Source organism: Sinocyclocheilus anshuiensis, unplaced genomic scaffold, assembly GCF_001515605.1.
Source record: "Sinocyclocheilus anshuiensis isolate Anshui unplaced genomic scaffold, SAMN03320099.WGS_v1.1 scaffold1658, whole genome shotgun sequence".
Taxonomy (NCBI): Eukaryota; Metazoa; Chordata; class Actinopteri; order Cypriniformes; family Cyprinidae; genus Sinocyclocheilus; species Sinocyclocheilus anshuiensis.
The window spans coordinates 628,776-653,657 of record NW_015547302.1 but is presented as its reverse complement, the minus strand read 5'-3'; the positions used below and the strand labels follow the sequence as shown (position 1 = coordinate 653,657).

The window sequence follows — 24,882 nt, the reverse complement described above, 5'->3', positions numbered from 1 at the left end:
AGGGTAAAGGTGATGGATTGGCCAAGCATGTCTCCAGACCTAAACCCTATTGAGCATCTGTGGGGCATCCTCAAATGGAAGGTGGAGGAGCGCAAGGTCTCTAACATCCACCAGCTCCGTGATGTCGTCATGGAGGAGTGGAAGAGGACTCAATCTCTGGTGAACTCCATGCCCAAGAGGGTTAAGGCAGTGCTGGAAAATAATGGTGGCCACACAAAATATTGACACTTTGGGCCCAATTTGGACATTTTCACTTAGGGGTGTACTCAGTTTTGTGGCCAGCGGTTTAGACATGTTATGCAAGCTGTACACTCACTACTTTACATTGTAGCAAATTGTCATTTCTTCAGTGTTGTCACATGAAAAGATTTAATAAAATATTTACAAAAATGTGAGGGGTGTACTCACTTCTGTGAGATACTGTAGTTAACTATGGTCGCAACTAAGGTTTGTTGAACTCTGTTGGTAACAACGGAACTTGTGACCATAGTTGCTTTTGGGAAATGCACCCCAGATTAAGAAAAACTTAGCAACAACCTAGCCCTTTTAACTCTCATGAACACCCTTTGAAGTGTTTAGCAACTTGCTAACAACCCCAGTGTTATTTTAGTATTATTTATAAAACTGTTATTAATATTATAGTTTTTATTATTGTTGTTAATTAGCTTTTAGTTTCAGTTTTCATTTTAATTTGAGCTTAATTTTATGTGCTTTTGGCATTTTTATTTTTTATTTCTATTAGCATTTTTTTCCTTCAGTTATAGTTTTAGTAATTCTAGTATTTCAACTTAAACTTATCAATTTAGTTGCCAAGTCAACATTTCTATTTTTTTAAGTTACATTTTTCATTAATATTTTTTTATTATTAATGGATGAAATTTATTTTTAAGTTTAAAATAACAACACTGAATTACTCAGATTCAAGAAATGTTAGAAACCACCTAGTTACTGTCCAGAACACCCTAGCTATTACTTAGCATTGTGCTAAAATTCACTCACAATGCCTAGCTTCACCCTAGCATCATGGTAGAGTTTTTTTTCTATGAGGCAATTGCCATTCACATTTTCTTTGGAAACTAAAAAGTTTTTCTAGGTTGTTAGCAAAGATGGAGGTGTTGAAGAATGTCCCATTCGTGCAGACTTAGGCCTTTGTCAACCTTTGCCCTTCCCTGTTTATGAAAGAGATTAAATAAGAACAGTGTGTGATGCATCTGAGTGTGTCTGTCATGTTCATGTATTGTTTTCAGCAGGTGTGTACCAAATGGGCAAGGCTGTATGTGAGAAAATCTGTAATACTCTCACAATGAGATGTCATTGTGAATTGAGGATATCTGAATGGCAGTAGTGAGGTGAGTGTGTGGGGGTTCCCCATAGTTATGGGACAGCAGTGCTACACTCAACCCAATAAAATAACTGATATGGAAAAGAAGGGGATGAAAGATAAGCTGGAGAGAAGATTATGTAGGTTGTAAGTGTTTTGGAAAGAAGACCGTTCCTCCTTGGGTTTTTGCATGGGTTAATCGTCCTGTTTCTTTCCAGTACTTGTTACACTAGTGCCCCCTACTGAAACAAAAATATGTCCAACACATTTGATTTGACTTTCCAGACCTCTAGTTAGACAGTGTGTTATAATGGAATACAACTGTTTTGTACTCTTTTTGTTTTTGTACTTTTGTTTATTTAGATATTCTTTTTCTTTTGTTTATTCTTTTTTTATTATTATTATTATTAGAGTTTTAGTTTTTCTTTTGTTTTTTTTTCTTGCGTTTTGTTACTTTGATTCTACCATGGTTGTTCAAATGTATTTGGTTTATAATACATAGTATCTAATGTAACAGTGTGTGTGAGGGCTAGCAGGTAGTTCACTGATCTAGAAAGATGGAGTCAGAACAGAGTGAGAGGTGTGTGTACAGTCACTGACAGCGAGTAAATGAGATGGCAGATAATCAGGTAGGATCATGTCTCACTGGTGTTTGAATAGTCCTGGATCCGTTTTTCTAGGAAGAATACATTTACATATCCTGAAGGGTGTGTGTGTCTGGGTTTTTTTTTGTTTTGTTCTACCTTTTATATTATTTTTCTACCAGTTTTTATTGTCATCACAGTTGAGTAATGGTTTTTGAACAACATCTGACACAGAGTCGGAGTCAACAATGCTTTATTGACATGATAACGTTTACAATATTTCCAAAGCGTATTTATAGTAAGTACTCAGTAAGGTAAAGTAAATGTATAAATTACATGTATGTAGGAAATACTAAAAATAAATAAAAATAAAATGGAATTAATCAGGAATGAATTTAAATAGTGACTGTGGCATATGGAAAGTATTAATAATAAATGCTGTTAAAGTAATAATGGTTTGGTGATGCATGTTAACTGTTGCTCATTTCCTTGATCCAAAAAAGTATTTTTTATGGCAGCATTTTTTGTATTTTATGGTTGTATTTTATTTATGTATTTTTTTTTTTTAACTTGCATTTGCTGTTGTAACTGCAATTTATGGTGTGTTGGAGCTCTTTGTCAGAATTGAGTTTAATTTGGCAGCACAGAGCATTCTGGCGGCTGTGTGTGTAGAGATATGTTGTGTTGGTGTGGTTTGTGTGTAAAGTGTTGCTGAGTGTGTGAATGTGTGTGTTCAGATGAGAGATATTTTGTGGGTGTGGCTGAGTGTGTGTGCACGAGAGAGCAGGTGAACTGATATCTACATTCCCCAGCACTTCCTGTCCCTGTAACAGGTGTGTGTGTGTTTTGTTGTCGTCTTGAGCTCTGTGTGTGCGTAAAGTCCATTCCAGTGTGGCCATTTAAACTCTAAAACTTCTGGTGATTTGTATGGTGGTTATTTTTTATATAATTATTAACGTTAGGTTATATAACAATGCAAAAATATGTGTACTTTCTCACGTTATGATACCTTAAAAATGATTAAGATCAATGTTTTTTTCCTCCAAGGTGAGTCAGACATCTCGCAAATTCTCCCAAAATTCAAAGTTGTTTTTTCTCTGTTGTGTTTTTCCATCAAAACTTTATTTTATTTTTATTTATTTATTTATTCATATATTTTTTAAAGATCTCCCTAACCTACTCATCTTCTCATCCTTTTTGTTCTTGGGGGTTAGAGGTGGCATTATTTTAGCACATTAACCCTCTGTGTGCTGGAAGTGCACAGTCAGTGTGGGAGTACGAGTGACGTGCCGGAGTTAACCCTTTCCTGGCCAGAGCGTTTGCTGCTCAGTGAGAGATGACTGGCTGTGGCCGTTGCCACTGAAACGGCTCTACTGCTATGACGAGACACTGAGCACTCGCTGCAGCCATTTACCTTACAGGGACAGAAAAAAATACTCATCCTCGTTTTCGTTCGTCCCTTCCCCCTCTCTGGGTCTACAGCAGAGCCTGTTTTGGTGCAGCGTGGAGGGGTTGACTCATGAATTTCAGTAAGATAGTGAGAAAACAAGGCTCAGTGCATGTCGAGTGCACTGACACACACATCTGCTCATCTGAAAAATGAGTAACCCTTTATACTGTACCAAACAAGAAACTTGCCTTCATAAAATGTACACTCATACGTTTTCTGAAACTAGTATAGTGCAAAAGGCTTGCTTTGTACTGAAAAAAGTATTTTTGTTTAAAGGAATAGTTCACCCAAAAATGAAAATTGCTGAAAATTTACTCACTTCATTGAAACAGATTTGGAGAAAATTGCATAACATTACATTATTTGCTCACCAGTGGATCCTCTGCAGTGAATGGGTGCCGTCAGAATGTGAGTCCAAACAGCTGATACAAACATCAATGAAATTATTGTGAAGTGAAAAGCTTTGTGTTTGTAGGAAACAAATCCGTCATTAAGGCATTTTAACTTTAAATCGTCGCTTCTGGCCAAAATATAATCCATAATAATGCTTTCTCCAGGGAAAAAGTGCATCTCTTGTTACCCTCTCACATCAAAATCTGCCAACATATTTGTTTATAAACAATCTGGATTGTTTTAGTAAACGGTGCATCATCTGTGCTTATTTCTCTCTTGATTCAGACAAGACAACTTTTTTTACAGGAGAAAGCAATATTATGTATAGAGGACTCTATGAATTTGTTTATTAAAAATACAGTTTTACGTTTCACAAGATGTTAATTGATGGACTGGAGTCGTGTGGATTACTTGTGGCTTTGACGGCAGCGGATTTATTGGTGAGCAAGAAATGTAATGCTAAATTTCTCCACATCTGTTCCGATGAAACAAACTCATCTATATCTTGGATGGCCTGAGAGTGAGTAAATTTTCTTTAGGGTGAACTATTCCTTTGAAATATTAAAGTTAAATATCAGTAATATAAATATTATTTAAAAAAATTCCAAATTTAGTGTATGTATGCTGTTTTCTACATTCTAGCTAAAGCACGGGAGGCTCCAGAGAGTCGTGTTGAAGCAGAGGTTGTCCCAAAGGTTGCCCGCATGACTGTGTCAGGCAAGAAGCAGACCATGGGCTTTGATGTGCGAAGGTAAGCCAATTGAGGTAACGTGGAAGTGGTTTAAAGATCTGCCCTTTTAACCCAAACATCGTAGCTTCAAACCTTATAAGGGGGCTCTCTGTGAACTATGTGATCGTTTACCATCTTTCACTCTTGAACAAAGCGTTTAACCACAGCTCACTCCACAGGGACTGTCCCTGTAATAAGTGCACTGTATCACCGTGTCCTATTTAGACAAGAGATGTCACGTTTTCAGCATTTCACGTTTTAGTGAAATGCTCAGTCACTCACAAGCTATTTCATAGTATGTGATGTAGTTTTAGCTCAATATACAGTTACAATTAACAGGGTTTTGAATCAGATTTTATGATTGGTAGGGCAGTGTTATTTTAGTATTATTTATTCACTATTATAATATTTAGTAATATTTTGAATTAGCTTTTATTTTCAAATTGTCAGATTTCATTTTAATCTTAGGAATTTTATGTGCTTTTGTATTTTGTCTTAGTTAAGTATTTCTATTAAGATTTATTTTTACTTAAGTTTGACTAATTTTAGTACTTAAACTAAAACTTATTTTATTTGAGCAAAAGTTCTAATTTTAATTTAATCTAATCTTTAATTACATTTTTATTTTTTTAACATTTTTTCAGCATGACACCAGAGTAATAGAAAGTGTAGGTCGCTTTGGATAAAATTGTCAGATAAATTACTAATTAGATGGTTGCCTTGAGTCTTGATGTAGTGGAAATGAGATTTGCATCCTTTGTTAACATGCTTTTTTGAAATCTATGGAAAAAATGACCTTCGTCTTGGTTATCGGCTATCCACAGAATACCAAATATCTGTCCTTAGAATACAGAATTCATTCTCCAAACCAGGCCAAGTTTGTCTACCTGCATTGCATTCTGGCGTAGCAGAAAACCACAGAGATGGCTGGTGCATGTAGATTAATCTCACACACTCACAAATACAAACCCACAGCCCATCACTCCCACTCCTTCAGCCACAGACCACACCCATCGAGCTCAGTAGAAAGGGTGTAGGGGTATCTGCAGGTGGATCAGCCAGTGTACTTTATTTAATTGGTTTAGTTTGTTCTTAACAGTTTGTTTAAATGGCTGTTAGAGGACTCATGCTAAAGTTTCCACAGTCTTTCCATTTCAGAAGAAATTTGTAGGTTTTTACTAACAAAATGTTGAATTTAAAAAGTTGAAAATGTAGATTGTTCAGTACACAAAACATATATATTAGCTTTCAGAAAGTTTGGGGTCAGTAAGATTTATTTTTTGGTATGAAAGAAATTAATACTTTTGATGCATTAAATGAATCAAACGTGACATTTATAATGTTACAAAATATTTACATTTCAAATAAATACTGTTTTTTTTGTAAGCTTTCCATTCATCAAAGAATCCTGAAAACTTATTATGGTATCCTCAAAAATATTAATAACAAAATAATAATACAAAATGTTACATGAACACCAAATCAGCATATAAGAATGATTCAGAAGTATCATGTAACACTGAAGACTGGAGTAATGGCTACATTTGAAAATATTTCACAATGTTACTGTATTTTAATGAAATAAATGCAGCCTTGGTGAGCAAAGCTTTTTGCAACGTTACTGACCCCCAAAAATACAAAAACATGTTTTTTTGAAAATTAGACCTAGGACTGTAAAACAGTACGACATAATGATTGTATGTTCATCACAGCCTTGTTTTTGTTCATGTCAATTTAACTGACTTTGACTTTAAGAACAAGAATAATACACAGCAAGCCATGTTAAAAATTCTGAGGTGACATTTGATTTTGTGTGTCTTTATAGTGTGGAAGAAAACGGCATTGTTGCCCCATCAGTTCGCAGAGGGCCGAGTCCAGAGGTCACCGCTGCACCAACCACAGAGACCCCATCCAAACCATCGGCTGTGAATGAAGACTCCCTATCCATCCCGCCATATTATCATCCACTTTATATTTTGATGTTTTATTCTTTTGATTAATCCAATTACCTGGTGAAAAAGGAATACAAGTCCATAAAGTCTTCCCCTGAAGTATTTGGATGCCTAATGTCTCTGTTAGATAACAAAACCAGTATATATGCAGAGAATGTGAAACTTGAACTTTGTTTTTGTGTGTGTGTGTGTGCTGGGGAACGTTAATAAGAGAACCATGCATAAATATGAGCAGGAGTCCAAGAAAGCTGGCAAGGCCTCATTTGCTTATGCCTGGGTACTGGATGAGACAGGAGAGGAGAGAGACAGGTAAGTTTAATAAAAATACATTCAGGTATCATTTCTGTTTGGTTAAAGTGACCCAAACCAAGATTTATTTGTTTATCACCTGTTTATTTTCATAGAGGAGTGACCATGGATGTGGGCATGACAAAGTTTGAGACTGACTCGAAAGTTATTACTCTGATGGACGCACCAGGACACAAAGACTTCATTCCGAACATGATCACAGGGGCGGCCCAGGTACTTACACTTAGTATAGTCCACCCAAAAATTAAGATTTTCTGATGTTGTCTTAAATCTTCCCCACAACACTGAAGAATTTGTTTCAAGCATTTGCAATGAGCAGCAACTAAAGATATCATTCTTCAAAAAAGATGCAAAAGCATCATAAAAGTGGTTCATACAACTTGTGCACTATATTCCCAATCTTATGCAGCCATATAATTAATACCTTTGTGTCTGAATTGGACACAAATTTCAAACTAAAAAAGTGGTTCACTAAAAATCTTGACATCTGCCCTACTGTAACTCATTGGTGTATTCATGAGAGAAGCATTGTCTGATTCATGAATGAATCATTCTGTTGCGTTGGATCTTTAGTGAAGCAGTTGATATGGGTAAAACATGGTCTGAATGAATCATTGACAAATCGGACTGATTCAAGTTCAGCTTACTGACTCAGTGGTCTGGCCACAGTGGTTAACAGCTCACTACAGGGGAAAATGACCATTGAATAGTGATGTAATTTGGTCTGTTTCTCACAAAATGCTTTTGTATTACTTAAGACACAAGTCATATGAACCACTTTTATGGTGCTTTCATGGTGTGTTTCTTTAAATTTGAAAGCTTCAGTCTTTAGTTTTGTAATTACATAACAAACAGGGGACTTTATTCAGAATTTCTCCACATAAGAAAGTCTTACACATTTAGAGTGACAGGAAAGTGAGTAAATGACCTCATTTTAATTTCTGGTTGAACTAATCTTTTAATAAAGTCCTGTTCTTCATTTGCCTAATTACTTTTTGCGTGCACACGAGTTGATGAGAGGACAACTGATGTCTTTGCATAATTTCTTGTGCACAGTAAAGTCTCAATGAAACTCGTTCTTTGTGGATTTGGGTGCCACCACCACTAGTACTCTGTATATGAGTGTGTGTTTGGATTTGGCTGATACCTCCAAATGCATTGAATGAAATTAGTCACATTGTGCAGACCGGATTTACTCATTTCCTCCTGTCAGTCTGTTGAGAAAGGGTTTTTGGGGGCAAGTGGGTGTGTGTTGTGAGCAGCATTTTGATGTTGACTTTACAGAAATACGCAGAAAAACTTTTAATACTTTAGTGTTTGGGTGCCTTGGCAGGTGTCATTAGTGGTGGATGCTGGTCTCAGACTGTCTGAGGTGGTGTGTGTGTTTTGCAGGCAGATGTGGCTGTGTTAGTCGTAGATGCCAGCCGTGGGGAGTTTGAGGCCGGGTTCGAGGCAGGGGGGCAGACCCGTGAGCACGGCCTGCTTGTTCGGTCTCTCGGAGTCACACAGCTTGCCGTCGCTGTCAACAAGATGGACCAGGTGGGTAACCATGGTGACCACAACATCGTACAGTAACCACTGCAGTGTCAATCATGATTTTATTTATGTCTGAGAACTCCGCTTCAATCCCTCTCCCACCACTCCTGCTCATCACATCGTGTGTGTGTGTGTGTGTGTGTGTGTGTTTGCAGGTCAACTGGCAGCAGGAGAGGTTCCAGGAAATCGTCTCTAAGCTCGGTCACTTTCTGAAGCTGGCTGGTTTTAAGGTAATGTTGGCTGTGCACATGAAGGATGTTTATATCTTTTTCCCCTCTGCATGTTTTCCTTTAGTAATTTTCCCCCCAATTTTTTTTTAACTTTCATTTAAGTGCATGATTTTTGTCTGTTAGTGCTTCTAGATAAAGTGAGGCTTTATCTGATTGATGACACATCCAGAAACTGCATTTATATGAAATATTTATGTATTTATATTCATTTATATAAAATAGGTTTCACATACATGTTTCTGATTGAATCTAACACAATATATTAGCTTACAGGCTGATTCTTGTCAGTCTTTTCTGGTTTTCCATACCCCTGTGCTGCAAATGCATATTAAAGAAACTGTTAACCTCTTCTCCCACAAAAATGTTATTTTTTCCATTGATGAACCCCTTATGACTTATTTGCTTTCGTGGAACACACATGAATAGGTTTTGCAACATGTCCAGTGTGCTGTTTTTATGAACTTGTGATACGATATAGCTTTATGTGAGAATTAGATTGAAATTTAAGCTATTATTTGTTGAAAATCTTCAGGTATGTTCATAAAACATTTGACATCAAGCCTGTTTGCTGTGCATTTTGACATGCCATATTTTTTTGAATTAAGCAAAAATGAGGCTGTGGTGGAGGGGAACATTTTCACTTTTGCACAGATCCATATGAATTATGAATGCTTTTTTATGTCAGTTTGTGTATTCTGCGTAATACAAAATATTTTTGTTTGAACGGAACCAATATATATGGATGGCTTTGGAGCAATATAAGGATGAGTAAAAAATGACAGAATTTTCAATTTTGTATAAACTACTCCTTCAAAACCATACAAGAATAGATGAGAATTCTTACATTGTAATAATGAAATATGGGCTACGGAAGAGAATCTGATTGCAGGCCTCAGCTTTTTACTAGTTTCAACTTTGCTCAACTTGTTTCTAGTATGTCTAGTCTCTAAAATATTATGAGTACAATGTGCTATTTCTTGCCAACATGAGAGATTCTTATAATTTTTCAGTGTAAATGCAGCTCTATATTACAACAACGGAGACTATTGTGCGTATCTGTTTCTTTCGCCATTTTCTAGTATTTTAAATTTGACACATTTTATAGATCTACATTAGATGTTTTTGCAGTTAACTGTATTGATATGTGTTGTGTACCTGTACAAGGTGTTATTGGATATATCCAGTGTTTCTGTTTTGTGGCCAGTGAAAACCCGGGTGGTGAATGGTTTGGGAATGTAAAGCAACATTTCATGGTTGCTTTCAGCCTGTTGATTTGATCCATCAACAGCACATTCCACTATGGAAATGATCTGTGCCATGTGTTACAAACGTGCTTGTCTTTGCAGGATTCCGATGTGTTTTACATCCCTACCAGCGGCCTATCCGGAGAGAATCTGACAACTAGGAGTAAAGTTGCAGATCTTACAGCCTGGTACACTGGGCCATGCCTACTGGAACAGATAGGTGTGTGTGTGTTTGTGTACACACATTTGTGTTTTCGGGTGGGAAAATCATTTAGTGCAAAATGAGGGTGAGTAGATAATGATCAAATGGTCTGTAGAAGGTGCGGCTGTGTCTAAATTAACCAAAAAAAAATTCCGCTTCAATAATTATGCAAATTAATTATCAAAGTTTTTTTTTTATTTTTTTTTTAAGTTGCATCAAAAACAATCCACTAGGCTAAAAAATCTGATGTGGCACAATTAAATGTTTGAATGGGTGCTTCTGTGTTCATGTACAGAGTTGTGTGTGTAAGAATGTAGAATCATCTGCTGTGATGATTTTCGCAGGAGCTCCTGTGTCGTTATGCTGTGATCTGATTGGTGGCCGAGTTGTGAGAATCCTCAGCAGTTTTACTTTGACTCATCAAAATTTGATGAGGCAAACAGAAAACCTTTAGACTACTGCATCTTTCCTCATCTCTTTCTCTCTATCTGTCTGCAGATGCGTTTAAACCACCCCAGAGGTCAGTGGAGAAGCCATTCAGGCTTTGTGTCTCAGACGTCTTCAAAGGTCAGCATGGGAACCAACATAAAAGCAAAATGCACAAATATCAAAGTTGATTCTGTCCATGTATTCCCTTGTTATTAAAAAAATGAAACCCAAAAATGAAACAAACCCTTATTTTTACTCTTTCATTATAGCCAGTTAAGAGACGTTTTACTTTATGATCATCTAAACAGCCTGACTGTTTTCAGATCAGGGCTCTGGGTTCTGTGTGACGGGGAAGATTGAGGCTGGCTTCATTCAGACAGGAGATAAAGTTCTGGCCATGCCTCCTAATGAGACCTGTACTGTTAAAGGTAAACACAGCTTTATCAGCTTCTAGAGATTTGAGGAGGATATGCATATGCCATATGCTTTAGGAGGATATGCAACAGCGCCCCCTTCTGGTGTTGTCATGAAAGACCGTACACTACTGATCATAATTCGCTACTAATCTTTACAGTGCTTTAAACTTGTTTTAGTTCTTTTTTTCCAGTTCTGTGGCTAAGAAATGGATGCTGCATGTAGTAGGGATGCACAGTATTAGCACTGGGCAGAATAGTTGTTTATATGTTTAATGTAGCAATAAAATGCAGAAAAATTATTTAATACATATAATGAATATTATGAGAATATACACTATTGTCAGTAAATTTAGTACTTTTTAATACTGCTTTGTCATCGCAGGAATAAATTACATTTTAAATAGTATTTTAAATTGTAATAACATTTCAAAATATTACTGTTTACTGTTTTTTTAATAAAATAAATGCAGCCTAGGTAAGTAAAAAAAAATTTATTTCAAAGATTTTACCAACCTCAAACTTTTGAATGGTAGTGTATCACCTAGCCCTAATTTGCATAAATTATGGAAATTATTTTTATTTATTTTTTTTATTTTTATTGATGCATCCTTAAAATGCAGTCTGTCTGTCTCTAGGCATCACTCTTCATGATGAAGCTTTAGACTGGGCAGCTGCTGGTGATCATGTCAGTCTAACTGTAACTGGCATGGACATCATCAAAATAAAGTGAGTGTGCAAAGTGTGTGTTACCTTTGTTAAAAACTCTGGGCACTGTTGATTCTGTATGATCATGTATTAGGTTTTCTCGTCGCATTATCTTCTCTTTCTAGTGTTGGATGTATATTCTGTGATCCTAAAGAGCCCATCAGAGCCTGTACACGATTCCGAGCAAGAATTCTACTCTTTAATATAGAAGTTCCCATCACGCAAGGCTTCCCGGTGAGGAAATGCTCTGTTCAGACTCTCTCTCTCTCTCTCTCTCTCTCTCTCTCTCGTGTATATATGTGTATATATATGTGTATATATATATGTGTATATATATGTATATGTATATGTGTATGTATATGTATATATATGTATATGAGGGATGTGCAAGTGCATTTGTTAACATTTGCTCGTGTTTGATTTTCAGGTACTGTTACATTATCAGACCGTAAGCGAACCGGCCACTATTAGGAAGTTAGTCAGTGTATTACACAAGAGCAGTGGAGAAGTTCTCAAGAAGAAACCAAAGTAAGTAGATTAATGATATAGAATCAAATTTGTGCACACAGAAACAGTGAACTGAAAAAAAAAAAAAGTAATGTTCTAAACAACCCCGTATCACAGATTTTTTATGATGAACATTTAGTATTGTTGTATGATGAACATAAATTTAAGAGATTATTTGCTGAATCTCTTCTCCTTTGCAGTAGCTCTCAAATCTCATTTGCGCTTCTGCATTTGTTAACTAAAAATAAAACTATGAAAAATAAATGTTGGTGATATAACTAAAGCTGAGGTAAAACAAAATGTAAATATTAGATTCAATTAAACAACTGAATTTAAAAACTTAAACGAAGATTTGAGATGTTTCCTTAGAAACTAACTGAAAAGCTTAAGTTGAACTAAAATTAACTAAAGCTCAAATAAAAATGAATTGAAGCTAAATAGAAATGTTTAAAAAAACAAATCCTATGAAAATAATAAGCACATAACAAAGTCACTATAACATCAACTAAAATAAAATAAAAAACGGAAAAAACCCAAATTAAATATTAATAAATACTATAATAGTATTTATAAATATTTCAGTATTAATAAATACAAATAAAGCGCGTCCCATATTCCAAGTTTGTGATTACCATTGACACTTTCTGATATCATCTTTGGGTGAACTGTTTCTTTAACAATGATTCAGAATAGTGTTTTTACTGGAGAGTCATTGTCAGCTTGATGTTGATGGTGTATAAATGTTGTGCAGGTGTTTGAGTAAAGGACAGAATGCTGTGGTGGAGATTCAAACACAGAGGCCTGTGGCTCTGGAGCTCTACAAGGACCATAAAGAACTGGGGCGCTTCATGCTGAGATATGTGGGCTCCACCATTGCTGCTGGAGTTGTCACAGAGGTAAAAGGCAGTACATATCCACCTTTTCTCACTAAACACATTGCCATGTTGTATTCATCAGCATTTTTTTTTGATATTGCATGATGAGAATGTGATGCTTGTTAATACTGCTAATGTTTATACTGTTCTAGATCAAAGAGTAAGAACCATTTGGAACTGGATCCTCCCGAAAAAACTGGGCGAAACCTCTGGACAGAAGTGCAATTCCCCCTCAGAGCTACAGTAACACAAACACATACACACAGATGCCCACCAGGCAACATCTAGCCACAGTTCATTTCACATTTCACCCGGCTAAAGGCCCTAGAATGAGCATGAATGTTTGTGTGTGTGTGAGAGAGACTGCATTTTGTCCTGCTCCTCAACTTGCAGTATACAATTTGATCTGTGTAGTAATTCATCCAAAATTTCAACTCAAACCCTCCTAAACACACCCTCCTCACAACAAACTGAACTCATTTTCTTTTATAATTTTTGACTATATTATGGCAGCACATAATGAACATTTAGTCTTGGTTCAAATGGAAGATTTTTAAGGTTACTTAATATGATTAGTTAAGGATGTGTACATTTGTAAAAGGGAAAATAGAATAAACAACACAACTGGCTGATCTCATCTCCTCCATCAATTTCTCATGCAAGCAGGACAGTGTGAGTGAAACCTGCCCTTCCATTGCTGCTACTCTGTCTTGACCATTAATGAGAAAACAGAAGGATTGAGAACTAGTGGACATGCTTGATATGCTGTGGATGTGGGAGAAACTCATCCGCGGGTCTGTAATCTAACAGTAATCACTTTAAGGACCTAACGGACATGACTCTTACTCGTCTGTTTTTGACTTGATTATTAAGGGGTTTTAATTTAAAGAATATTTTGTTTGGGTTTCTCGAAACTGAAGTTGTTCATTTGGGGGAAAGCTGCTTCATCAGAAAAATAAAGAAAAATATTGATCACTGTGGAAAACATGAGTCTGTGTATTGCTTTGCCAGTAAACATAGTATTTCTTCATTGTTACATCTATGTTGCCATTTTGGAAAGTGTTTGTTGGTTTTATCATGGAAGCCTTTTTCCACCACAGAACACTAAAAACAAATGTGAAGAAAAATTAACGGTAACACTTTAGTATAGGGAACAATTCTCACTATTAACTAGTTGCTTATTAGCATGCCTATTATTAACATATTGGATGGATATTAGTACTTATAATATTCTGCATGAACATATTCTACATCCCTAATCCTACCCAATACCTAAACTTATTTTTTATGATGAACATTTAGTATTGTTGTATGATGAACATAAATTTAAGAGATTATTTGCTGAATCTCTTCTCCTTTGCAGTAGCTCTCAAATCTCATTTGCGCTTCTGCATTTGTTAACTAAAAATAAAACTATGAAAAATAAATGTTGGTGATATAACTAAAGCTGAGGTAAAACAAAATGTAAATATTAGATTCAATTAAACAACTGAATTTAAAAACTTAAACGAAGATTTGAGATGTTTCCTTAGAAACTAACTGAAAAGCTTAAGTTGAACTAAAATTAACTAAAGCTCAAATAAAAATGAATTGAAGCTAAATAGAAATGTTTAAAAAAACAAATCCTATGAAAATAATAAGCACATAACAAAGTCACTATAACATCAACTAAAATAAAATAAAAAACGGAAAAAACCCAAATTAAATATTAATAAATACTATAATAGTATTTATAAATATTTCAGTATTAATAAATACAAATAAAGCGCGTCCCATATTCCAAGTTTGTGATTACCATTGACACTTTCTGATATCATCTTTGGGTGAACTGTTTCTTTAACAATGATTCAGAATAGTGTTTTTACTGGAGAGTCATTGTCAGCTTGATGTTGATGGTGTATAAATGTTGTGCAGGTGTTTGAGTAAAGGACAGAATGCTGTGGTGGAGATTCAAACACAGAGGCCTGTGGCTCTGGAGCTCTACAAGGACCATAAAGAACTGGGGCGCTTCATGCTGAGATATGTGGGCTCCACCATTGCTGCTGGAGTTGTCACAGAGGTAAAAGGCAGTACATATCCACCTTTTCTCACTAAACACATTGCCATGTTGTATTCATCAGCATTTTTTTTTGATATTGCATGATGAGAATGTGATGCTTGTTAATACTGCTAATGTTTATACTGTTCTAGATCAAAGAGTAAGAACCATTTGGAACTGGATCCTCCCGAAAAAACTGGGCGAAACCTCTGGACAGAAGTGCAATTCCCCCTCAGAGCTACAGTAACACAAACACATACACACAGATGCCCACCAGGCAACATCTAGCCACAGTTCATTTCACATTTCACCCGGCTAAAGGCCCTAGAATGAGCATGAATGTTTGTGTGTGTGTGAGAGAGACTGCATTTTGTCCTGCTCCTCAACTTGCAGTATACAATTTGATCTGTGTAGTAATTCATCCAAAATTTCAACTCAAACCCTCCTAAACACACCCTCCTCACAACAAACTGAACTCATTTTCTTTTATAATTTTTGACTATATTATGGCAGCACATAATGAACATTTAGTCTTGGTTCAAATGGAAGATTTTTAAGGTTACTTAATATGATTAGTTAAGGATGTGTACATTTGTAAAAGGGAAAATAGAATAAACAACACAACTGGCTGATCTCATCTCCTCCATCAATTTCTCATGCAAGCAGGACAGTGTGAGTGAAACCTGCCCTTCCATTGCTGCTACTCTGTCTTGACCATTAATGAGAAAACAGAAGGATTGAGAACTAGTGGACATGCTTGATATGCTGTGGATGTGGGAGAAACTCATCCGCGGGTCTGTAATCTAACAGTAATCACTTTAAGGACCTAACGGACATGACTCTTACTCGTCTGTTTTTGACTTGATTATTAAGGGGTTTTAATTTGAAGAATATTTTGTTTGGGTTTCTCGAAACTGAAGTTGTTCATTTGGGGGAAAGCTGCTTCATCAGAAAAATAAAGAAAAATATTGATCACTGTGGAAAACATGAGTCTGTGTATTGCTTTGCCAGTAAACATAGTATTTCTTCATTGTTACATCTATGTTGCCATTTTGGAAAGTGTTTGTTGGTTTTATCATGGAAGCCTTTTTCCACCACAGAACACTAAAAACAAATGTGAAGAAAAATTAACGGTAACACTTTAGTATAGGGAACAATTCTCACTATTAACTAGTTGCTTATTAGCATGCCTATTATTAACATATTGGATGGATATTAGTACTTATAATATTCTGCATGAACATATTCTACATCCCTAATCCTACCCAATACCTAAACTTGTACCTTACTATTAATAAGCAGCAAATTAGGAGTTTATTGAGGCAAAAGTCATAGTTCAAGGTTTGTTATAGCGAGAATTTCACCTTAAAATAAAGTGTGACCCTCAGAATTCAGGGAAAATAGTCAATTATGAGATTTAAACTTGCAAATCTGTGGAAAAAAGTCGGAATTGTGAGTTGTATAATGGAATAGTAAGAAAAAAAGGCATGATTATTTGTCCCAATTCTTAGAAATGTTAGAAAAAAGTCATAATTGTGGGATTAAAAAGTTGCAATTACCATTTTTGCTTTTTTAATTCTTTGGAAATGGGCTACCCTGCTCAACAAAAGCATTGTTTATTCTGGACAGGAATGTATGTTTTTCCTGCATGTAAGCTGTTTATTTTCATCCCTACAATTTTCATTAGGCTTTTTGATAAGGCTTTTAGCACCTTTTGGTCTGATGCTGAATGACGTGAATCCCAGTGCGTTGATGTTTTGTACACACAGTTTACTATTGCAGTGTAATGTGAGTTATGCAAATCAAGTAATTTTCCACTTACTCTAGAAAGTGCTCACTCTCTGAAACGCTAACAGATGTAGCTAAGAAGTTGTTTTCTTATGTGAGAATGTGCTGCTGTCATTTTCCACTTCATGGCCTGATAATCAAAAGACTTTGCAGCTTGTTCAGAATAGATAAGGACTCAAAGACGGTTACACATTGATTCAGTGAAGCTTGGTTTAATCAATTCGTCTCTGCCTCTTGGTTGTACTCTAGAGGAATACGCTGAAAAATTACTAGTATGTTTCCACAAAGGAAATATACTGAAATTGATGATAAATATGCTGCTTAGACATTATCCACCACACAAGATAGTAGTTAATAAGCATAATTACAATCAAAAAACACAATGAAAAATAGGGCACTTGACCTTTTAGTTTTATAGCACTGAGGTTGCTGAAGTGGATCAATCAGGGTAACAAATGACTTTTTCTTGACTGAGCTTCGGGATATTAAGTGTATGTGCTGCAGAGTTGAGTGCAGCAATCGCAGTCTCAAGAGATTCTGACATTAGCTCTGCTTTAAAAGCATCAAAGAGTTTTCTGAATTACCCACAAAGAAACATTTCTGACAATAGCAACTTTTTAATGCTGCCTTTCTCTAATTTCAGCTCATTGTTCTCTTTGATCCTCTTTTTAAATCATTCAAAGTGATTGTCTAATGATCTTTTCCTTCCTTTAATTTTCTGCATCACTGCATACAATGGCATTTTCACAGTAAGAGTTGTCTTTTTTCCCTGCCTGTTAATTTTCCTTATAGATTTTTTTCCCTTATAGATATTTTTCTCTGTATAGTGGTTTATATACAGAGGGGAAGTTGTGGCCTAATGGTTAGAGAGTCGGACTCGTAACCCAAGGTTGCGGGTTCGAGTCTTGTGCCGGCAGGGATTGTAGGTGGGGGAGTGAATGTACAGCGTTCTCTTCCACCTTCAATACCACGACTGAGGTGCCCTTGAGCAAGGCACCGAACCCCCAACTGCTCCCCGGGTGCCGCAGCATAAATGGCTGCCCACTGCTCCGGGTGTGTGTTCACGGTTTGTGTGTGTTCACTGCTGTGTGTGTGTGCACTTTGGATGGGATAAATGCAGAGCACTAATTCCTAGTATGGGTCACCATACTTGGCCACATGTCATGTCACTTTTTTTATATATTTTTCTTGAGAAATTAAATTTCAACATCCACCCATTTTTTCTCTGGGGCTGGTCTTTTGATTTGGAAAGAGCAAAGTCTCTCACTTTTGAGTCTTTCTGCTCTTCACCATAAATCTTTCATGATTTGTTCTAATGCTGCTTCATGAAACATTAAAGTCGTATCAATTTATAAAATTGCTTTGTAATTAAGCTACCCAGTGGAATAAATATATAACAGTGATGTTATCACTGTTACCAAAAAGTAGCTTGTTACTGGAAAAGCTACACTATTTTGAACAACTATACTGACAGGTTAATTGTTGTTGATACTTTTACTTGGTCACAATACAGTACTGGTGTTACACCGATCCTCAAAAAGAGTTCTTTTCAGTTTGAGATATTTTAATATATTGGACATTTATATAGATACTTTAAGGAACCAAAGGTGAAACGTTAGCCTGTGTAAATACAAACCACCGCATGCCTTACCAGTGACTTTTCTCAACATTTGTGGACTTGTAGTGGTATTAGGATCATTTGTGTTACTGTGTATTTCACCAAGTAAAGTAGGTAGACTATCTTTGCAGCTTTCTTCTTGTGACTGACGTCTCTGCCTCATCCTCCGCATCCTGGGTTATTTCAGGCCTGAAGCACTGCTCTCAGAAACACAGCAACACAAACACTCCCAATGTAACCTCTTAATACTGTGACACATCTATCAGCCTCCTCCACACCTGTACATATTTTGGTTTTCATTTCTTTAAAGAACGTGCTTCCTCAAAACGTGTTCCCCAACATACATTATCAGCATTGGGTGCTATTTCTGTGCACACTACATGATAAAAGCACCCACTCCAGTTGCCCAAATGAGGATTTCAGTATATTATAAACATGTTTGTCTCTAAATAATCCCTTTAAATGTGTTGAGGTTTAGTGTTATATAGTTTTGTACTGGTTTATTTAGTCAAATTTATTGTAAATGTATTGGTCAGTCATCAATATATCAGTGTTTAATATTCAACTCAAGGCAACGATTCCCTTTTCACAGAAATGTGAATAATATCTCAAAACCTCCAGCAAGTTGAGGTCTTTTAATGCCCAGCTCATGCTCTAATTAACGAGTGTCATATCTGCTGGAGGAGTTATTTAGTTTACTATGCAACCTCTCATTTGCTTGAGTAAACAGATTGCAAACGAGTTCGGTGAAAGCTCATATGTAACAGTGTGCTGACTGGTGCGCAAACATTTCAGGGTTTTCTTTTGTCTGCAAAACTGATTTTTAATCTAATTTTTCTGCGATGTCAAAAGACATTAAATATCTAGTGCTGGAAAACTATACCGGTGGGAAGTTTGTACCATGTTCCAAGTTAATAGACTCTTTCAACCCATCGACTGGAGAGGTTTATTGCAAAGTTCCAGACAGTGGACCCGAGGAGGTGAGATTTTTTTGTGATATTTCTTTTATAATTCTCAATTTCTTTCTAATATTTGAAGATGTAAGTTGTGCGTGATCAGATAAGGTCTGTGTCACTATAGATGTACTTTCTTGAACGTTTGTTTGAATGGGTATTTCACTAGATGAACATTTTCACTTGTTTCTAGTGTAAAAACATCATTGTAGTTTCAACTTTAAAAATATGTAACTAGTCACAAGATTATCTGGCTGAAGACACAAATTCCAAGGAAGGCGAAAGTAATGACACTTACTGAGTCAGGGTGACTACCTTTGGTCTTCTCGCGGTAAACACTTTGGTCATAATCAGGTGGGCGACGCTCAATGTCCAGTGTTTAATTATTAACTATTATAGCTCACACCAGAAGAACTTGTCTGGGTCAGTGGAACAGAAAAGAGTTTAGATGTGGTATGCACAGTCCATCACTGTTTTGTGCAATATTATTATATATTATATGATATTACTTATTTTTTAAATACATTTTATAGTCAGTAGAGTCAATTTTAATGCACTTAATAAAGAATTTAAACACCAAAATGCTGTCAATACATAACTCTTGCATATCCTAAAATGGGCCAATACCTATACAAAGCAAGATGTATCCAATTTACATGCGAGTTAACCCTTTGCTCACTGCTTATAGGTGGATGCTGCAGTGACAGCAGCCAAAAAGGCCTTTCCTGATTGGTCAGCTAAGAGTCCAGCAGAGCGATCCAAAGTACTGAATAAACTGGCAGACCTGATAGAAGCTCGACTGGAGGAGTTTGCCCAGGCTGAGTCTAAAGACCAGGGTAAAACACTAGAAACTGCAGTGTGACACAGCACCATATTACAGGACACACTAAACAGGTTTGACTAAATAAGTTCAAAGGACTTACTAGTGCACAATAAACCAAAGGTAGACAGAATTTAAGCGAGTCAGCAATGTACTTTTCTACTAGTAAACAGATGTTTTTTTTTCCCCCAGTGGCTTATATAATATTTAGAGAGCTGAATGGCCACATATATCAGTGTTATTTTAGTATTCTTTATATACTACTGTAGTATTTATTAATATTTTCAATTAGCTTTTTTTGTAATTTTATGTGCTTTTGTCTTGTTTTATTAGTTTTAGTAGCTTTAACATTTTTTTTTTACTTTTTCGTATTTTTCTCATATTTTTAAGTTTAACGTTTTAGTTTTTTTTTAAATTAACAACAACTCTCTCACTATATATATATATATATATATATATATATATATATATTTGTAATACTTGAAAGTATTTTACACAATATTCAGTTGGACCATATATCAGTATTACTTTCTATTTTCTGTCACTGAACAATTTCATTCACTTTCATTCAGTTCTTTTTGGGGGCTCTTAACGCATTAAATGGACTTAACGCATTTTTTCCAGGGAAGACTATAACTTTTGCCCGAAATGTGGACATTCCACGATCAGCAGACAACTTCCGTTTTTTTGCTTCATCTGTCCTGCATCACACTAATGATTGCAGTCAGATGGATCACATGGGCTGTCTCAACTACACAGTTCGCTGTCCTGTAGGAGTGGGTATGTGGTTGTCTATACTGTACTATTATTTCAGTTGGCTTATGCATGTTAAATTTACAATTTCCCTGTCTGTAGCTGGTCTTATAAGCCCATGGAATCTGCCACTGTACCTCCTGACCTGGAAGATTGCCCCAGCTGTTGCTACAGGCAACACTGTGGTGGCGAAACCCAGTGAAATGACCTCAGTCACTGCCTGGATGATGTGTCAGCTATTGGAGGAAGCTGGTGAGGGATTTGTGTGTGTATCCTTGTCAGATTTGTTAAAGGAATAGTTCACCCTCAGGATTTACTTAAGATTTACTCACCCTCAGGCCATCCAAGATGTAGATGAGTTTCTTCACCTCAACAGATTTGAAGAAATTTAGCATCACATCACTTGCTCACCAATGGACCCTTTTCAGTGAATGGGTGCCGTCAGAACGAGAGTTCAAAAAGCTGATAAAAACATCACAAAAATCTACATCTACATCTTGGATGGCCTGAGGCTAGTAGCTTTGTTTTTCTGTTATTACAGGGATGCATTTTGTGAATATTTCTGTATAATATGTGTGTGCATTTTCTAGGCTTTCCACCTGGTGTGGTCAACATTGTCTTTGGTACTGGCCCACGAGCCGGGGATGCATTGGTATCCCACCCTGACGTGCCATTGATCTCATTTACGGGGAGTACAGCTACAGCGAGACTGATAACAGAGCGCAGTGCACCATACTGTAAAAAGCTTTCACTGGAGCTTGGTGTGAAAAACCCGGCGATTATATTTGCTGATGCTGACATGGAGCAGTGCATCAGCACTACTGTACGATCCAGCTTCTCCAACCAGGTTAGCTCCTGCACAGCTTGACCAATCAGGTTGTGTTTTCATATAGCTTCATATATAGCTGTTGCAAAAAAAATTTACTAAATTACTGAGCTAAACATATCAACATACTGCAGGTTACTCCATTCAAGACTTTAGCATTGTGCATGCTGCCATACTGTCTTCTATGTAAAATATAATATATAAACAATGTTATTGTAGTATTATTTATACACTATTATATTATTTTTTTTAATTAGCTTTCTTTTTTAATTTTCATTTTAGGTTGTTTAGTAAATTTATGTGCTTTTGCCATTTTTATTAGTTTTTAAATAATGCTTTTGAGCTTTAATTTAAGTTTTAGTAATTTTAATAATTCACTTTTTATACATTAAACATTTTATTTCAGTTTTTCATCTAATATTTATGTCTTTTTTCAGCTTTATTTTCTTTTAGGGAAAAATATTTTTATTAGTTTTAATTTTAGTTCATATCATAATATATTGGGTTAACTGGGAAATGTTTATTATACTGTCTCAAACCTTTCTTTAAATGGGATGACACCACGTAGTTCAGTTTTCTGCCACACTGTGGTGCTCAGAACACATAAATTGTTAATACAGCATTGTACATTGGGTTCTCTCACACTCTATCCCTCTCTTTCTCTTTTTTCTCTCTCTTTCAGGCCTTCACATCACACACACAAACACATCATCTCTGTGCTAATATTTAAAGTGTCTGTTTATAATTAGTTCACACAGACCAGTAATAATTGTGAGATTTACTTAAGAACTTATTTATATCTTTTTCTCTTCTGTCTCAGGGAGAGATCTGTCTGTGTACAAGCAGAATCTTCGTTGAGCGGAGCATTTACCCAGAATTCCTTGCTCGTTTCGTGGAGACGGCACGTCGGTGGAAAACTGGAGTGCCCTCTGACCCCTCAAATGACAATGGAGCGCTCATCAGCAAAGAGCATCTACAGAAGGTCTGATGATAATCACAGATGTGTTTCTATTGATATAACATGCTGCATTTTCAATGCTAAGTGTCAGACAGTGTGGGATTAGAAAGTTGATATATGAAGGATACAGTCATTATCTTCGCATAAAATGAAATTACTACATTTACAAACAGACACTTAAATAAAACATTTAAATTGCCTGCTAACTCCTACAGGTTAAAGGTTATGTTGCTTTGGCGCTGACAGAAGGTGCCCAGGTACATTGTGGGGAGGGTGTGGACAAACTTACCCTTCCACAACAAAATGCGAGTGGCTATTTCATGTTGCCCACCATCATCTCTGGAGTGAAAGACTCCTCCGCATTGATGCAGGAAGAGATTTTCGGTCCCGTAACCTGTGTGACACTCTTCGATGAGGAGGAGGAAGTGATATCACGAGCCAATGGCGTCCGCTACGGCTTATCTGCCACGGTGTGGTCCCGAGATGTGGGGCGCGTGCACAGGGTTGCTAGGAAACTGCAGGCTGGGTTGGTGTGGACCAACTGCTGGCTGGTCAGAGATTTAAACCTCCCGTTCGGTGGCATGAAAAACTCAGGCATTGGTCGAGAGGGGGGAAAAGACTCATACCACTTCTTCACTGAGGTTAAGTCCATCACCATCAAACACTGACACAGGATGAAGCAATATATGCAAGGGACAGTGAGTCGCTGTGCGATTCATGTGTCTTTTCAAATCTGTGTACAAATTATATAGAGGAAGCCATCAGACTTGATATGATTGGGAATAAAGTTCATGAGAAAATCAAAGTGCTTCATACTGTTTTTGGTGATCGAATGTGGGTGAATCATTTTGGTGGTATTAAACTGTCACAGTCTTTAGCATATTTCATTTTAAGACACACCAGTCTTCGATTTTATTGCTTAGAAGTTGGTGTTTCATAGCTTAGAGAAAGAATGAAGTTCTCAGGTCTGCTTTGTTTAATAATCTGCTTCATCTTATTATTTATTTCGGTAACTTTGTTTTTCCTGAAATTCCTTGGGAGCAATAAGAAAGACGCAAACGAGTTAATTTTTGATATAAAAATATATGGCTGTTAAATGAAGGGGCAGATTGTAGCTCAGATAATTTGGTCTTCGAAGAATTGGATGAAAAAACATTCTTATGAAATCTGTGAGTTTTGATCGCAGACTTTGATATCTTGGAGTGCCACTTAAAATACTTTAAAATAATGTATTAATTCAAATGAATAATTGATCACTTTTCAAATTGACAGTGAATAGACATTTAAATCTAAAGTTAATTCATGTTTAAAAATGTATTTACAAGAAATGTATCGATGTTTAAAAAGAATTTAAAATGAAGCATTTAAATTGCAATGTTTACAAATGCGTTTGTTTATCCATAGAAATGTGTAAAGAAATGTATTTGGCAAAAGGATTAAGAGAAACAATTGGCCAATGCTTTTTTTAAATGCAATTTAAAACTTTTAAAATAAATATAATAAAAGCATTTAAAATTTTAGCATTTAAAGATTTTAATTATCATTTTATTGTTTGATTCAACTAACATTTTATAGAATAAACAGTTTTAACATTTACATTTATTTTATATTTTTGAATTAAGATAATTCATCTGTTTTATTTTTAAGTGGCGCTCCTAGTGGAAAGGTAATGAACGCTGTCTGTGACAATATTAAACACTTTAAAAACTTAATTTGCTCTCCGTTAAATCCCATTTTGCTGAAACAGCTGAGACATTAAAGAGATCTTATTTGGGTTTTATATCTTAGCAGAACAACATACGTTTGCAAATATTGCTGTTAGGTTGGCAGACACTTGTGTTAGCTTACCACAGCTGGGTGCATGTATTGATGTGCTGTTTCCAAGAATGATCAGAGTGTGAGTTTTATCAGATCTGACACATACTGTAGTACACATAACTCACACATACACATTTAATTTCTGCAAAAGCCCACAACTGTTCCGTGCTTCAGAATGTTTCATATCAGAACACCAGCTGAAGTGATGGACACATGATGTTTTTCATCTCTGTTCAGGCCTCTCTGGTCTTTATGGCAAATCTCTCTATCACAACATCTTTCCGGCCTTCAGAAAAAATAGACACTAACAAACAGACACATGGAAAACCATTAGGGAATCTTAAAAATGTGATTTCTAGGCCAGGAAAAGTCATGGGAGTAAATAAGTAAATCTGAAAAATGCATGGAAAATTCATTTATATACATT

At 36.1% G+C, this 24,882-nt stretch overlaps 1 protein-coding gene and 1 long non-coding RNA gene across 2 annotated transcripts; both read left to right on the top strand.

The window, feature by feature from the left end:
- Positions 1 to 14,803: 14,803 nt before the first annotated feature.
- LOC107701739 (uncharacterized) lies at positions 14,804 to 15,906 on the top strand. Its single transcript, XR_001635679.1, has 2 exons — positions 14,804 to 14,942; positions 15,074 to 15,906. It is a non-coding gene; the product is annotated as an uncharacterized LOC107701739 (long non-coding RNA).
- A 3,173-nt stretch (positions 15,907 to 19,079) lies between these two features.
- On the top strand, positions 19,080 to 23,427 carry aldh8a1 (aldehyde dehydrogenase 8 family, member A1). The gene is made up of 7 exons (XM_016503838.1): positions 19,080 to 19,307; positions 19,969 to 20,116; positions 20,725 to 20,880; positions 20,956 to 21,105; positions 21,444 to 21,700; positions 22,500 to 22,661; positions 22,853 to 23,427. Exons 1-7 carry the CDS (start codon positions 19,170 to 19,172, stop codon positions 23,303 to 23,305), a joined length of 1,464 nt encoding a protein of 487 aa, XP_016359324.1. The 5' UTR covers positions 19,080 to 19,169; the 3' UTR covers positions 23,306 to 23,427.
- Positions 23,428 to 24,882: the final 1,455 nt, after the last annotated feature.